A 16,717-nucleotide genomic window follows, 5' to 3' on the forward strand; every position below is an offset into this window, starting at 1 on the left:
CTTGCACTTGGTTTCACACTCACATATTGTAGCCTAAATATCTACAGCTATGGGTTTTCTTGCCACTCCTGTACCTTCAACTTAGCAGTCCCCTAAGGATCTATCATTGGTCTCCTTCTCTTCATCATCTACATGCTGTACCTTGATGGCATGGAGTTAAATTCTACATGTATATGACCCCCCATGCTTTTGGGTGTCCATTGCCTCTGCTATCAGACTGCTTCCCCAATTTAAAGTTTTGAATGAACTGTAATTTCCTCCAGTTAAACATTGGGAAGCCTATGTCTTCAGGTCCCACCATGGATTTTGTTCTCTCACCACTGACTCCATCCTCTTCCCCGTCCACATTTCAAATATGGATCAAAGAGCTGAATTCCAGAGATGAGGAGAGAATGACTGCCCTTGACATCAGGGCAGCATTTGACTTGGTGTGGCACCAAGAATTGAAGGTGCTAGGCTAGGCTGTTCACAACCTCCGCTGTTGACCCCTAGCTGAGTTTCCAACCCCATATTTTCTCCATAATAAAAATGAGTTACATCCACCTCCATAGCATTACCCCATCCCATGTGTAGCTGAAACTACCATTCATGCCGTTGTCACCTTCCAACTCGAATGTGATCAATTCTTCAATGAACAAGTTAATTAGCATACTATTAACTGGTTTTGTGAAGAGTGTGTTTCACTACTTAAAGCCTAGAAGAGGGCAGGAATTGTACTTTCAGGCCACTGCCAGTGGACTTCTGTAAACTACTACTACACAAAAGCTGCCTGGGTGGTTTTAGCCCCTTAATTCCTAGTCTCCATTCTGTATCTCCCACCTGAAGACACAGTTGACATTCCTCCACAAGAGCACCTCATGTTAAGTACCTGTGCTATTCCATTTTGTTAAAGAGCAAATGCTGTATTATGTTCAAATGTCTGTTTATACAAATTACTTGGGCATGTCTGTGCAGTCTTCTAAAACGTTTTGTAGGATTTTTTCCTTTTTGTTTGCGCAGTCGTTTTCTTAATAGTGTCATTATTGCATCAATATTGTTTCACTAAAGTAATTGTGAAACTAATTAAATTTTTTAAATCAATTTTTCTCAGGCCAATCTCAAAATTTAGGAGAATTTGTAATCCTGTTGGCTGATAAACTATTGTTGGAACTACCTTTAGAGGCGCTGAGGGTCTTACAGGAGGATGTAATCACCTCAGTGTCAAGAGACTTCTCATTGCAGTTGCTGTACAATCGCCTACACTGGGATGAGTCAGGTAATATTAAGTCAATAGGTTGATTAATCTGAAGTTTCTCAGTTTACAGAAAATCAACAACTTGCATTCAGCTAGCACCTTTAATACGGAAAAATGCCCTAAAGGACTTCACAGAGGTGTGAGGAGAACAGATGCTGAGCCTAAGAAGGATCAGTTAGGAGGGGTGACCACATGTTTGGTCAAAGAGGTGGGGTTTGATGGTCTTAGAAGAGTAGGGAAAGATGTAGGAGTTTAGGAAGTAAGGCCACATAATTCGGTTCGGTACAACGGCTGGTTTTGCCATTGTGAGGGTCCAAAGTTCGAAAAAATGGCACGTGCCTGTGCCCCGTCGACATCCACTCCAGCCCATGCTGATCGCCATGTTTGGAAAGGCAGTAGCACAGACGTCCCTTGTGTGCACTTTAAGCCTGCAGAAAGAGCCATTATGATTTCTGTCAGCATCTAATGTTCATTTTGCACCCGACTTGCTGTTTTAGATCGTGCAGGTCCAGCTAATGCGCTCTTTTGAACACGCACAGCAGAACAGGTATTCAGCTGCAGGAGGGAACACCCCCTGTCACACCTGTGCTATTTAAAGGAATCCCCATGAAACTTTCAAGTGAAGTGCTTTAGACTTGCTGGGCTGCATTTTATGGACCCCCTTGAGGCGGGGTCGGAGGCAGGGTGGGGCACAGAGAATGTGATGGGTGACGGGGGCAGGGGGCGGAGGGCCCGTAGCCAAACAATCTTACTGAGGGTGGGATAGGATGATGATGGCCTTCCTGCCCAGAGGCCAGTTGAGGCCCCTAACAGCCAATTAAGGGCATCTTCCCACTGCTGCTGCAATCTAACCAGTGGCGGGGGGTGAGGGCGCTTTGTAACACGAGGCGCATTCCCTGCGGGCTTGATTGGGTGGGGGGGGGTCCCTCCTCCACAGGCAATCTGTGGCCCACAGAGGACCCCCACCGGGAACCACTTTAGCCCCACGACCCCCCTCCCCCTGGTTTGTATGACCACTCCCATACATCCCCTCCCTCTCGCTGGGGCCTTCCAGACTGGCCCCGGTGACACTGCCTCATTTACCTGACGTCCAGGGTTCCAGCACTTGGCCTGGGTCCAAGGCCTCTGCAGTACCGGCAGTTGCCACCGCACCTAGTGGCACTGCCGATTCTACTGAGCTGTCACCCCTGTGATTGGCCAACAGTTCTTGGAGGCGTGATGCCAGTCTTGAAAGGGACAGGGATCCCGGCTCATGAAACTTAGAGGTTAAAAGACCGGAGGATTGCTCCAGGGCGGCATGAAAAGGCAGAGGTGGGCTTTTCCCTGTCCTTTTGGCCCGGCACCGGGAGCCCCGTCTCCAACACAAAATCCAAGCTGCTTTTTCTGCTGCAGAATTAATGGAAGTAAGTACTGTGTGCTGTGTTTTTGGAGGTGCTCACACAAGTTCTTTGAGTTTGAAGGGAGTGGAGTGGATTTTAAAGGTCTCTGAACAGAAAGCTTGCTCAGACATAGGGACATGGGGGTGATAATTGCAGTCCCACTTGGGCTGCAGCATGTCAGGGAGATGGACCAGAGGCAGCAGAGATGAGAAGCTGTGAGTAGAGGGAGGAGGCAGTGGGCTCTCAACAGAAGGCCATACCCACCTAGGGTCTTCAGAGAGCACTTCTACCTCCACCTCAGCCAGGAGCAATGTCTGATGTGGTCACATTTCACCCAGGAGGTGGTAACTGAACAATGCCACCTCCTCCAACAGGACCTGCAACTGCAGAGCAGGGAAAGGATAGCACTGCTTGTGGCCATCAGGTTCGCCTTTGCCTTCAATGTCAACCCCTAAGGTCCTTCCAGCTGGAACTGGTGACATCCGCAGCATCTCTCAGCCGTGCATCACTGCATCAGGGAGGAAACTGAGCACATTTTGGAAGGGAAAGGGAAGTCATTGCCTTCTTTCTAAGCAGAGTGAAACAGGGGCAGAAAGTATGTGGCTTTGCCAGGGTAGTGGGGAGTCATCGACTGCACACACATGGCTCTTAGGGCACCACATCTCAATTGGAAGATGTACCAAAACCGAAAAGAGTTCGACTCTTGCTGGTATGCGACCATGCACAGACCATCTTATTGGTGAATGCCCGCTACTCTGACTGCAGTCACAATGCTTTTATCTTGAGCCAGTCAACCACTCCTGCCATCATCAAGCAGCTGCATCGAATCAGAGGGTGGATACTTGGTGACAAGTGCTACCCACTCTTCACATGACTCATGACTCCCCTCCACCACCTGATTATATGTGGAGAGTGCTTCTACGAGAGCCATGCTGTGACCAGGTATGTATTGAAGCAGACCATCGGCATTCTCAAACAATGGTTCTGCTGCCTGGACCGCTTGGGAGAAGCCCGCTAACACTTGCTGGATTGCAATTCCCGGTGGTCTGCTACATCCTACAAAATCTGTCAGTCGTGATGCTGCAGCCTTTGCCACTAGGCCTTCATAGACAGCCTCAATAAAAGGAGGAGGAAGAGCAAGAAGAGGAAAGGAGGAGGCATCTGAATCGTTCATGATGGGCTTTCTGTGAGTAGCTCACCTGACTCCGATTCCAGTGTAAAGATGCCCCGATCACTGCTGCTCCACCCTTCCCCACCTTACCAGCCCTCTACTATGGGCCATCATAGCATCCTCTTGGCCACAAGTTTGAAATAAAAGTCACCACAAACTAACCATTCCATAACAACTTTATTCAACAACATTTCCAATACTCCATACAATGCTCAACTGTTAACCTTGTACTTTCCCTTCATACCTGTGTTGTGGGTGCCTTTGCCTGCCATCCAGCTTCTCCACAGTGCTACCCCAGTGGCTGCAGGATGGCTAGTGGAAGGCTGTTGACTTTCAGTGGAGAGAAGATAGCCTTGCAGGATGGCCTTGAGGGCCTGGCTTCAGACTGCAGCACCTCAGCATGGGTGGTAGGGGTCTGGCCTTGCTGGCTGACTGGTGGAGTTGCTGTGGTGTGAAGACATTTGCTTTCATTCTGAGAGAAGACAGCAGGTTTGTGCTCCATGGAGCCACTACCACTCCCTTAGGGTAGCACCTCAACACTCCTGGTAATCTGCTGGAGGACAGATTGCTTGACTGCTGAGAGACCCAGGAAACCCCTTTGAGCACTGGTATCTGCAGCCATAATGGCAGCAAGCTGAGCTTGAATGGCAACAGGCAGAGATCTCATGACCACCTTCTGAGCTTCCACTGCAGCACCCAGAGGTTGCATGGTTTCTGTCTTTGCTGCAGTGGAAGCTTAGACATCATCTATCAGTTGCTGCATCACAGCTGGGTTCGCAAGTGTTGTCATGGAGGTGGCCGCCACTTCCACACCAGAAAGGCTGGTCTCCAAGCTCTTCATGAAACCCTATGCCAAGTTGGAGCTGGACTCCTCCAAGCTCTTTGACAGTGACAAGATGCTCTCAGGCATGCCTGTCAATGCATCAAGCATTTCAGTGTGCATGCCCATCAAGCTTCTTCTGTAGCCTGCCCCATCTAAGTCCTCATCTGAGTCCTTTGCAGCAGAATCTGTCTGCAATCTCCAGGTAGCTGACACAAGTAATAAAAACAGAAAATGCTGGAAATACTCAGCAGGTCAGGCATCATCTGTGGAGAGTAAAACAGAGTTCACGGCCAGAAATTTACATCCCCCCCCCACTTCCCATAGGAGCGGGCGGGTGGCGGGGAAGTCATAATATTGAGTGGGAGACAGGGGGTGCTGGTCCTGACGCCTTTCCGCCCCCACTGCAATTTTACAAGGGGTGGTAGCAACGAGAAATGGCCTGCCCGCCCCAGGCCAATCAAGGCCTCCTTGTGGGCTAGGGAGGGCCCTCCTGAACAGGCACCCTGTGCCCCACACAGGGCACCCCCGAAGCACCAACCGCCTCTACTGAAATAAAGTCCCCAGGCCCGGTAGAGGTGGGCTCTCTCCCGACATTTTGGCTGGTAAAATTCCGACTCACATTTCAAGTCTGTGACCTTTTACCGGAACTGTTCTGATGAAAGGTCACAGATCTGAAATGTGAACACTGTTTTTCTCTCCACAGATGCTGCCGGACCTGCTGAGTATTTCCAGCATTTTCTGTTTTTATTTCAGATTTCCAGCATCCACAGTATTTTGCTTTTGTATTAGTGTTTATAACATAAGAACATAAGAACTAGGAGCAGCAGTAGGCATTTCAGCCCCTCAAGCCTGCTCTGCCATTCAGTACAATCATAGCTGATCTCATCTCGGCCTTAACTCCACTTTCCTGCCCGTTCTCCATAACGCTTTACTCATTAAAAATCTGTCTCTCTCCTCCTTAAATTTACTCAATGTCCCGGCATCCACCGCACTCTGAGGTAGTGAATTCCACAGACTCTCAACCCTTTGAGAGAAGTAATTTCTCCTCATCTCAGTTTTAAATCTGCTATCCCTTATCCTAAAACTATGACCTCTTGTTCTAGATTGCCCCACCAGAGGAAACATCCTTTCTATGTCTACTTTGTCAAGCCCCTTAATCATCTTATGTACCTCAATTAGATCTCCTCTCACTCTTCTAAACTCTGGAGAGTAAAGGCCTAAACTGCTCAATCTCTCTTCATAAGACAAATCCCTCATCTCTGGAATCAACCTAGTGATCCTCCTCTGAACTGCCTCCAATGCAACTAAATCCCTCCTCAAGTAAGGGGACCAAAACTGTACGCAATACTCCAGGTGCAGTCTCACAAATGCCTTGTACAGTTGCAGCAACAGTTCCCTACTTTTATAATCTATTCCTTTAGCAATAAATGCCAAAATTCCATTTGCTATCCTTTATTACCTGCTGCACCTGCATGCTAGTTTTCTGCGATTCATGCACGAGGACACCCAGATCCCTCTGCACCGAAGCAGTCTGAAGTTTCTCTCCATTTAGATAATAATTTGCCTTTCTATTCTTCTGCCCAAAATGGATAACCTCACACTTATGCATGTTAAACTTCATCTGCCAAATTTTGGCCCATTCATCTAACCTTTCCATATCCATTTGTAAATTTCTTATTTCTTTATTGCAACTTATTATCCCACCTATTTTAGTGTCATCTTCAAATTTGGCTAGAGTACCTTCTATCCCTGCATCCAAGTCATTAATATAGATTGTAAACAGTTGGGGCCGAAGGACCGAATCCTCTGGCACCCGACTAGTTACATCTTGCCAACCAGAAAAAGAACTATTTATCCCGACTCTCTGTTTTCTGTTGGTTAGCCAATCCTCTATCCAAGCTAATAAATTGCCCCTAACCCCACGTGATATGACCTTGTGTATTTCCAACATTTTCTGTTTTTATTTCAGATCTCCAGCATCTGCAGTATTTGTTTTTTTTATTATCTGACACAAGTTCTACCATTTCCCCTGGTCTGGCTGTAGCCTACTCATTCCTGGTGACTAACCACAAACAGACCCAGCCTCTATACTAATCTTTAAAGTAAGTGCAGTGCCAGTATCTGAGCTGGGGGCTGCAAGTGTCAGATCAAATGATGGTGCTTCTTCATTAGAAGCCTGCTTTTGTTCTCACCCTTCATCATCAGGCTGCACTGGCATGTCAGGTAGCAGGTCTTGAGTATCTGAAAGCATAAATACAGATAGGGATGGTTGGGTTGAGGGAAGGGTGGGGTGGTGGGGTGAAAAGAAAAAGGTGCATGGTCACATCATCTGCAGCTTGGACTTCATACCAGATTGTGGGATGAGGGTAAGGTAGGATTTGAGAAGGTGCATAAGGCAGGAACATAGCACCATCCTGGACAATTTCATAGACACCGGTTGTAATGACCTCAGTAACTGCCATGCCAATAATTCAGATCGCTGTCTGCTCTAAGGGGCTGACGACGTGCAGTCATTCCTGTCCCCCACCAGTACTTTGCTGTTACCTCCTGTTATGTGCCATCTTGTCCTGCAAGACAGAGGAGAGGGTGTCAGTGATTGCATTGCAATGTCTTTGGGGGATGTACCAGCCATACCTGAATAGCTGGACATGTGTGGAAGCTGTGGGTTGTGGCTGTGAGACAGTTAGGAGATGGCATTTGAAATTGCACTCACTGACCTTGACCACTCCTGTGAGGTCATTGAACTTCTTCCGGCAGAGTATCCAACTCTTTGGGGCTAGACTACTGGCATTGACCCCCAACAACAGTAACTTTATATGGCACTTTTAACTAAGTAAAATGTCCCAAGTCCCTTCACAGGAGCATTATAAAACAAGCTTTGACACTGAGCCAGATAAGGAGATAATAGGGCACATGACCAGCTTGCTCAAAGAGGAAGATTTTAAGGAGTACCTTAAAGGAGGAAGAGAGGCAGAGAGGTTTAAAGAGGGAATTCCAGTGCTCAGGGCCTAGGCAATTCAAGGCATAGCCACCAATTAGTGAGATGAAAAGTTGAGATGATCAAGAGGCCAGAATTGGAAGAGCGCAGATATCTAGGAGGGTTGTAGAGTTGGAGGAGATTACAGAGATAGGGAGTGGCAAGGCCATGAAGGGATTTGAAAATAAGAATGAGAATTTTAAAATCAAGGCATTGCTTAATTGGGAGCCAATTTAGATCAGTGAGCATAGGAGTGATGGGCGAACAGGACTTGGTGCAAGTTATGGCATGGGCAGCAGAGTTTTCGATGATCTCAAGTTGACGAAGGTTAGAACGTGGGAGGCCAGCCAGGCATGCCTTGGAATAAGTATAAAGCTATCAAGGGCTATCAGCAGATGAACTGAGGTGGGTGAGCGATCGGGCAGTCTTAGTGATGGCGTGGATATGTGGTCAGAAGCTCAGCTTGGGGTCAAATATTACACCAAGTCTGCAAACAGTCTGGTTCAACCTCAGACAGTTGCCAAAGAGAGAGATGGAGTCAGTGGCAATGGATCAGTGTTTGTGGTAGAAACCAAGGACTACACTACCAGAAGGACGCCACACTGCCAGAAGGACGTGGAGGCTTTGGAGAGGGTACAGAAGAGGTTTACCAGGATGTTGCCTGGTCTGGAGGGCATTAGCTATGAGGAGAGGTTGGATAAACTCGGATTGTTTTCACTGGAACGACGGAGGTGGAGGGGCGACATGATAAAGGTTTACAAAGTTATGAGCGGCATGGACAGACTGGATAGTCAGAAGCTTTTTCCCAGGGTGGAAAAGTTAGTTACTAGGGGACATAGGTTTAAGGTGAGAGGGGCAGAATTTAGAGGGGATGTGCGAGGCAAGTTCTTTACACAGAGGGTGGTGACTGCCTGGAACTTGCTGCCGGGGGAGGTGGTGGAAGCAGGTACGATAGCAACATTTAAGAGGCATCTTGACAAATACATGAATAGGATGGGAATAGAGGGATACGGTCCCTGGAAGTGCAGAAGGTTTTAGTTTAGGCAGGCATCAAAATCGGCGCAGGCTTGGAGGGCCAAATGGCCTGTTCCTGTGCTGTACTGTTCTTTGTTCTTTTGTTCTTGACAATGGTTTCAGTCTTCTGCAACTAAATATTGGGGAAATTCCTATTCACACATGTTGGACAAGCAGTGAGACAATTTAGAGACAGTGGAGGAGTCGAGAGGTGGTGGTGAGGTAGAACTGAGTGTCATCAGAGTACATGTGGAAACTGACACTGTTTTCGGATGATGTCACCGAGGGACAGCATGCAGGTGAGAAATAGGCCAAGGCCAAGGGGAGATCCTTGGGAGACACCAGAGTTAACAGTATGAGAGCAGGAAGAGTAGACATTGCTGGTGTTTCTCTGGCTATGATTAGATAGATAAGAATGGAACCAGGTGAGTGCCATCACACCCAGCTGGACGATGTTGGAGAGGCATTAGAAAAGGATGGTATAGTCAACTGTGTCAAAGGCTGCAGATAGGTCGAGAAGGATAAAAATATATTTCACCTTTATCACAATCACGTATGATGTAGTCTGTGACTTTGATATGTGCTGTTTCATTATAGTGGCAGAGGAGGAAACCTGTTTAGAAGGATTCAGACATGGAGTTCCAGGACAGATGGGCAAGGAGCTGGAGAGGAAAGGAAGGTTGGAGATGGGGCGGTAGTTTGCAAGGACAAAGGGGTCAAGAATTCTTTTTGAGAGGGAGGACGATGACAGATATGAGGGAGAGGGGGCAGTACCTAAGAAAAGAGAACCAACAATATCAGCTAACATGGGAGCCAGGAAGGAAAGTTGGGTGGTTTGCAGTTTAACAGGAATAGGGTCAAGGGAACAGGAGGTGGGTCTCATGGACAAGATGACCTCAGAGATGGCATGAGGGGAGATAGGAGAGAAACTAGAGAAAAGGTCAAGGCTAGGACAGGGGGGAAACTTTAGAGGGAGTTTGGTCCGGTGGGCTTGAGGAAGGGACAGAAGCAGCTGATCAGATGGTCTCAATCTTCGTGATGAATTGAAATGGAGGTTGAAATCACCGAGGATGAGAAGTCACACTCTGCTGTTTGCTCCCGCTGCCTTTTGACTGTATGTCTGGAGGACCTCTTGGCCCCAGTGCATGCAGAACATCTCTTCTCCTTTCACCCCCTTCCACCAAGACCTCCAGTGTAGCATCCGAAAACCTTGGAGCCCACGCTCTCCCATGTTGTGCAATTTTGCACTGTCCCTGATCAGATTCACTTTTTGCATGACTTCCAGCACCTGCTCCAGCCACAATGCAACTCCCTGTAAGAGATGCAGGTTACCTTTAACCAGTGCAAGCTAGATTTAAGAAGTGCGAGGGAGTTGCAATTTTGGGCCACTCCTGCTGATGTGTGCAGCCAATGGACTGCTCCGTTACCAACAGCTGTACACAGCAATCATTGTAATAAGCAAGCAGCGTAAACATTGTGTGCTTCCTGCATTTCAATCAACAGCCACAGCTTGTTCATGCATCCCAATCCCTGCACCCATTTTTGGGGGCTATTCAATTTAGCCCACCACTATTGCGAAAGTGTCACTTTTTAGGGGCAGTTTTTGTGAACTGATGGTTTGGACTGCTCATGAGAATGAAATCATTTAAAGACTAAAAGAAAGTACAAGTACTGAATTTGTAAGTTCCTTTTTTAGTCTTAGTCATTAGATAGAAGAGCATCATTCTACATGCACAGGCCTAGAACCCATGCCTGAGTCTCAGTGAGGCATTCTAATTTTTTAATGGTCATTCATTTTCTTTCTGAAACAGAAACTATTAACAAAAAGGACACAAAGAGTGCTCAAGCAAAAGGAGGCCAAAAGAAAAACATTAAAATGGTAACCTACACAGATTTATTTATTATAGACAATAACAAGCATGTACCACTTTATTTGGTGAATATTATGAAAGACACAGTTCAACATAATTATTTAAGAAGAAAATACTTTTTAATATCTCCTGTCACATGCCACCATAATAGTCCAAATTGTCAAAAGGTAGAATCTCATGATTTAACATGAATGCCCATTTCTACACTGGTTAAGGACACCTATATTGCACAATTGCAAAACATTTGTGCCTGTTAACAGAGTGATGTATCGGTCTAGCATTCCTATTGTCAAGGAACCTTCTTGATGTTGGATCATAATTATTTGAATAATGATTGCAATTATTACAATATGTAAAATGTTATGTTTTTGTGGTCGTGTGGTTGAGTAACTGCATGTTTTTGGAATTCAAATCTTACTCCAAATGACTGTAAAATTGGCAGTCCAATGTAATCAGTGCCTGGCATATCTTTCTTCAAAGCACCAATAATGTGATAAAACTGTTCTAAGGTGTGTATTTCATTGAAAACTCATTAAAAGTATCTTCAGTATTCGTTATACCTGTGGATATTTTCAGTGTTAAAGGTGTCATGGAGTATGACACACAGGAACTATTATTTTATAGTGAGAGTGTGTCTAACTGTGTAGTATGACCATTGGGTTCCCATAAATTGCTCAAAATGCTTTCTAAAAATGTTCTTCATCAGCCATTATTTTTGCTTCAAAGGTTTAAACAAAATGAAAATATTCAAGTAATTAACGATTTCCGAACAACACTCTTGTAGGCATCCACTGAATTGTCTGGTAAATTTTAATGCTTTTGTTGAAGTTTTTTACTTGTAAACATTGGCCTCTCCCAAAAGTGTGAGTTTAGATTTGTTATTTTTGCCGTGAGTTGTGACATTGACCTGAATTTGAATTATGCAGGCTGTGCATCCTACAGTTTTAGAATGCATCAGCACTGTTCAGTTTTATTGAACTTATAGCACTTTCTACTCAGCAGCTTTTCTTCAAATAACTTTAAAAAAACAAGAGAATAATGTTCAAAATCTTTCAGCTAAAATTTGTAATGAGTGTTTTGAAAAAATTGTTTGTGAGGAAGAGTGAGAATGAGCAACAAAAACACATGACGCTTTGGCATTGTGCGTGTACACCTGAAGCTACGTTTTCCTCACCCCTGACCGTTTCCCAACCACCAGCCCCCCGCCCCCCACCCCACCCCACCCCACTCCTCCACAACCTACCCTGCAAAAGACCAAGGAAACCCAGGGAAAAATTTGGGTGGACACTGAATGCTCTTCAACAACACACCTCCAATCTACAGAGGGCCCTGAGTGTGGTTCACCACTGCAGCATTTACTCCCTTGTGACCAGGCAAACCCCCACCAATGCTACTTCAGGACCCGACTGAAGGTGTAAGGCTGGGAACTCCCAATTTAGAGAGTTCCTGTCCTTCCTAATGCCCTTGTAGGGTCTTTCAGTGCCACCTGGAAACAGTGGCTGAAGATCAGGACTTGCAAAATTCATTCTCTAACCAACCAAAGTTACAGCAGATTCCACCAGATTGGCTAAGCAGTTTTAGCCCCTGCTGGATATTTTAAAACAGGGAGCATAAAACACTGATGTAGTCAATAAATTTTGAAGTAAATTTTTAATTGATGAATTTTAATGAATATATTAGCCTGGGTGATGTTTGCGATAGTTTCAATGTGCCACTTGTTTTCCATTGAATAATAGGTATCAACTGATCGTGTTTTACCATCAAGCTGTTTTCCAGTGAATACTCACAACTTCAAATGTATCCTTTCAATGATTAAGGCATCTTTGAAAGTATCAGTTTTAACCTGTTAAAAAATATATATATGACTAAATGATCAGCAAAATATATTGTAAAAAATATCTATCATTAACAGCAATAACTTATTATCCTTTATAAATCCTATTTTGAACATATTTATTGTCACAACAATGTAAATGTAGCTTTACTGTATTTTGTCATGATGGCCTTGATTAAGTGTCAGCTGTTGCTAAGGTATAGGCACAAAGATTGCAATTCCAATTGCATGGCTGGAGATCTCAACATTTCCCCCTTCTGAAAATTACCCAGGCATTACGGCTGGATGTCCAACTGGCTGTAGATGACGCAGGGAAGCCCATAAGGACTGCTTGTTGAGCAACAGATTAGAATGAACTTTCTGTACAAAGACTTGAGAGGAAGTGATCCACCAGGTCTTGCTTCTACTTGGCCACCAAGGATTCATGATGAACCTTGTGGCCAATGCACAGGACTTAAGAACACAAGAATAGGAGCACAAATAGGTCATTCGGCCCTGCGGCCTGCTCCACTATTCAGTACGATCAAGACTGATTTTCTACCTCAATTCCACAATCCTGCACTATTATTCCCATATCCCTTAATTCCCTTAGTATCCAAAAATCTATCACTGTGTCTTGATTATACTCAATGACTGAGCATACACAGCTTTCTGGGGTAAAGAATTCCAATGATCTGCAAGAAATTCCTCATTTCAGTTCTAGAAACATAGAAAATAGGAGCAGGAGCAGTCCCTTCAAGCCTGCTCCGCCATTCATTATGATCATGGCTGATCATCCAACTCAGTAGCCTGTTCCGGCTTTCGCCCCGTACTCTTTGATCCCTTTAGACCCAAAAGCTATATCTAACTCCTTCTTGAAAACATACAATGTGTTGACCTCAACTGCTTTTTGTGGGAGCAAATTCCACAGGCTCACCACTCTCTGGGTGAAGAAATTTCTCCTCATCTCAGTTCTGAAAGGTTTACCCCGTATCCTTAGACTATGACCCCTGGTTCTAGACTCCCCCACCATCGGGAACATCCTTCCTACATCTACCCTGTCAAGTCCTCTTAGAATGTTATAGGTTTCTATGAGATCCCCCCTCACTCTTCTGAACTCCAGCGAACATAATCCTAACCAACTCAATCTCTCCTCGTACGTCAGTCCCACCATCCCAGTAATCAGTCTGGTAAACCTTTGCTGCACTCCCTCTACAGCAAAAACATCCTTCCTCAGATAAGGAGACCAAAACTGCACACAATATTCCAGGTGTGGCCTCACCAAGGCCCTGTATAATTGCAGCAAGACATCCCTGTTTCTGTACTCGAATCCTCTCGCTATGAAGGCCAACATACCATTTGCCTTTTTTACCACCTGTTGCACCTGCATGCTTATTTTGAGACTGTGACTCCTAGTTCTAGATTCCCTGGCCAGGAGAAATAGCCTCCCAGCATCTACCCTATTAAGCCCCTTAAGAATTTCAATGAGATCACTTCTCATTCTTCTAAATTCTAGTAAATATAGGCCGAGTGTACTCAAACCCTCCTCATAGAACAATTCCTTCATCCCAGGAATCGGTGAACTACGTAGGAGCCAAGTACCAGACAGAAATGGCCTGTTTTCTGAACGCTTGGTTTTGCCATAATTTAGGCAGAATGCTCCTCAGGTCATGTGGGGTCCAGGCAAATCTCTCATCCTTCTGTCAAGCTTCTGTCATGTTTGATCTGTTGGCTTTAGCCATCTTTGCTATGTTGTACGTACAGCTGATCATTTAACTACTACAGATAAATCTTATACTGCTCCCTTGTTTGAAGGTCATTGCCTGAGATGTCAGCATAGGTGATCACAGTCTATTTGGTGAGCACCTGCAGTTCTTCCATACCTGCAATACTACCAGATGAATCATCTTCATATGGTAGCTTGAAAGCAACATTCAATGTAGATATCCAAAATTGTCATCCACTCTATGGCCTCTGGTGATACAAATAGAAAAAAGCTATTCCCTCAGAGAATGGAGTTTAGTAAACAAAATGGTTCACAAAATGCTTCATGGTTTGGATAGTTTCTTCACAATCACATATTAGACTATCCTTCACCTTTCATTTCTGTAGCAGGTGGCTGCAGCACCAATATGAAGTTCTGATGTTTGTAGCGACCCATATTTTACATGACATTCTGAAGCCAAGTAATTGATTCACACAGTTCATAATCAGATCCTGATTTTTTACCCCACTGGTTTCGCACATCCTTCACCTTGGGGGGAATTTTCCCAGGCAAGGGGAGGCAAGTTTGGGTGGGTATAAGGGAGTTCAATCCCCTGAAATTGATGTTGGGTCAGAAGAGTGAAAGTGCTTCCTGTATTGTTTGCTCTCCTGCCCCCCACTGATAATATTATTAACTTTGAACATTTCAAATGGTATAATTACTGGAATGAGATCAAAAACTACAACACCGATTGTATAAGTTCACATTACTGATATGGAACCTCAGTGGTGGGCGGTGTATTTGGACATTTAGGGGCACACTGCTCATGATGTTGCCAGTAACAATAGATATGTGGTGTTGGCTGGCAGTGCAGAAGTGCACTCTGATGAGTCACCCATGCTCAACCTTAACTGGACTTGTCAGATATTGCAGATCCTTATGATGAAACCAGCGACTCAGGCAAGAGAATATAGAAACATAGAAAAATAGGAACAAGAGTAGGCCATTCGGCCCTTCGAGCCTGCTCCGCCATTCAATACAATCATGGCTAATCATCTAAACTCAGTAACCCGTTCCTACTTTCTCCCTGTATCCCTTGATCCCATTAGCCCTAATAACTATATCTAACTCTTGTATATATTTAATGATTTGGCCTCAACTGCTAAATATGTTTCCACATTTTATTTTGCAAAACAAAAACCCTATGTTAGATCACATTCTCGGTAAGCTGATTTCCCTGCATAAATATATTTAACAAAACAGTCTGCTGTATTTGTAGTTGATGTCCCTTACTATTGATTATGGGCTGTCTAGGAAAGCAGTTATGATGTTTAGGTGGGGGTGGTGGCATAGTGGTATTGTCACTGGACTGGTAACTCAGAGTATTTCTCTAGGGACATGGGTTCAAATCCCACCACTGCAGAAGGTGGAATTTGAATTCATTTACCGCCCCATCAGTCTACTCTCAATCAAGTAAAGTGATGAAGGTGTCATCAATAATGCTATCAAGTGGCACTTGCTTAGCAATAATCTGCTCAGTGATGCTCAGTTTGGGTTCTGGCAGGGCCACTCAGCTCCTGACCTCATTACAGCCTTGGTACTTTTATTTTTATTTTTTTTATTTATTTAGAGATACAGCACTGAAACAGGCCCTTTGGCCCACCGAGTCAGTGCCGACCAACAACCACCCATTTATACTAACCCTGCAGTAATCCCATATTCCCTACCACCTACCTACACTAGGGGCAACTTACAATAGCCAATTTACCTATCAACCCGCAAGTCTTTGGCTGTGGGAGGAAACCGGAGCACCCGGCGAAAACCCACACGGTCACAGGGAGAACTTGCAAACTCCACACAGGCAGTACCCAGAATTGAACCTGGGTCCCTGGAGCTGTGAGGCTGCGGTGCTAACCACTGTGCCGCCCCGGTACAAACTGGATAGGCTAGGGTTGCTTTCCTTAGAGCAGAGAAGGCTGAGGGGGGACATGATTGAGATATACAGAATTATGACGGGCATTGATAGGTTAGATAGGAAGAAACTTTTTCCCTTAGCGGAGGGGTCAATAACTAGGGGGCATAGATTTAAGGTAAGGGGCAGGAGGTTTAGAGGGGATTTCAGGAAAAAACTTTTCACTCAGAGGGTGATTGGAATCTGAAACCCATTGCCTGAAGTGGTGTTAGAGGCAGGAACCCTCACAACATTTAAGAAGTATTTAGATGAGCACTTGAAATGCCACAGCATACAAGGCTACGGGCCAAGTGCTGGAAAATGGGATTCGAGTAGTTAGGTGCTTGATGGCCGGCACAGACACGATGGGCCGAAGGGCCTGTCTCTGTGCTGTATAACTCCATGACTCTAAAAGAGCTGAACTCAAGAGGTGAGGTGAGAGTGACTGCCCTTGACATCAAGGCAGCATTTGACCGAGTATGGCATCAAGGAGCCCGAGCAAAATGAAGTCAAAGAGAATCAGGGGAAAACCCTCCACTGGTTGGAGTCATACATAGCGCAAAGGAAGATGGTGTGGTTGTTTGAGGTCAATCATCTGAGCTCCAGGACATCACTGCAGGAGGTCCTCAGGGTTGTGTCCTCGGCCCAACCATCTTCAGCTGCTTCATCAATGACCTTCCTTCAATCATAAGGTCAGAAGTGGGGATGTTCGCTGATGATTGCACAATGTTCAGCACCATTTGCGACTCCTCATATACTGAAGCAGTCTGTGTAGAAAT

General features: G+C 45.2%; 1 protein-coding gene across 1 annotated transcript in view; it reads left to right on the plus strand.

Moving 5' to 3' along the window:
* LOC137380601 (cilia- and flagella-associated protein 46) overlaps positions 1-16,717 on the plus strand; it is a 453,149-nt gene that overhangs the window by 378,901 nt on the left and 57,531 nt on the right. Inside the window, exons 50-53 of the mRNA XM_068052672.1 lie at positions 1,091-1,255; positions 10,410-10,477; positions 12,206-12,266; positions 14,912-14,947. Coding sequence (XP_067908773.1) covers positions 1,091-1,255; positions 10,410-10,477; positions 12,206-12,266; positions 14,912-14,947 — 330 coding nt within the window. The remainder of the gene's footprint in view (positions 1-1,090; positions 1,256-10,409; positions 10,478-12,205; positions 12,267-14,911; positions 14,948-16,717) is intronic.

This window comes from Heterodontus francisci, chromosome 20 (assembly GCF_036365525.1).
Source record: "Heterodontus francisci isolate sHetFra1 chromosome 20, sHetFra1.hap1, whole genome shotgun sequence".
In the NCBI taxonomy this organism is placed as follows: domain Eukaryota; kingdom Metazoa; phylum Chordata; class Chondrichthyes; order Heterodontiformes; family Heterodontidae; genus Heterodontus; species Heterodontus francisci.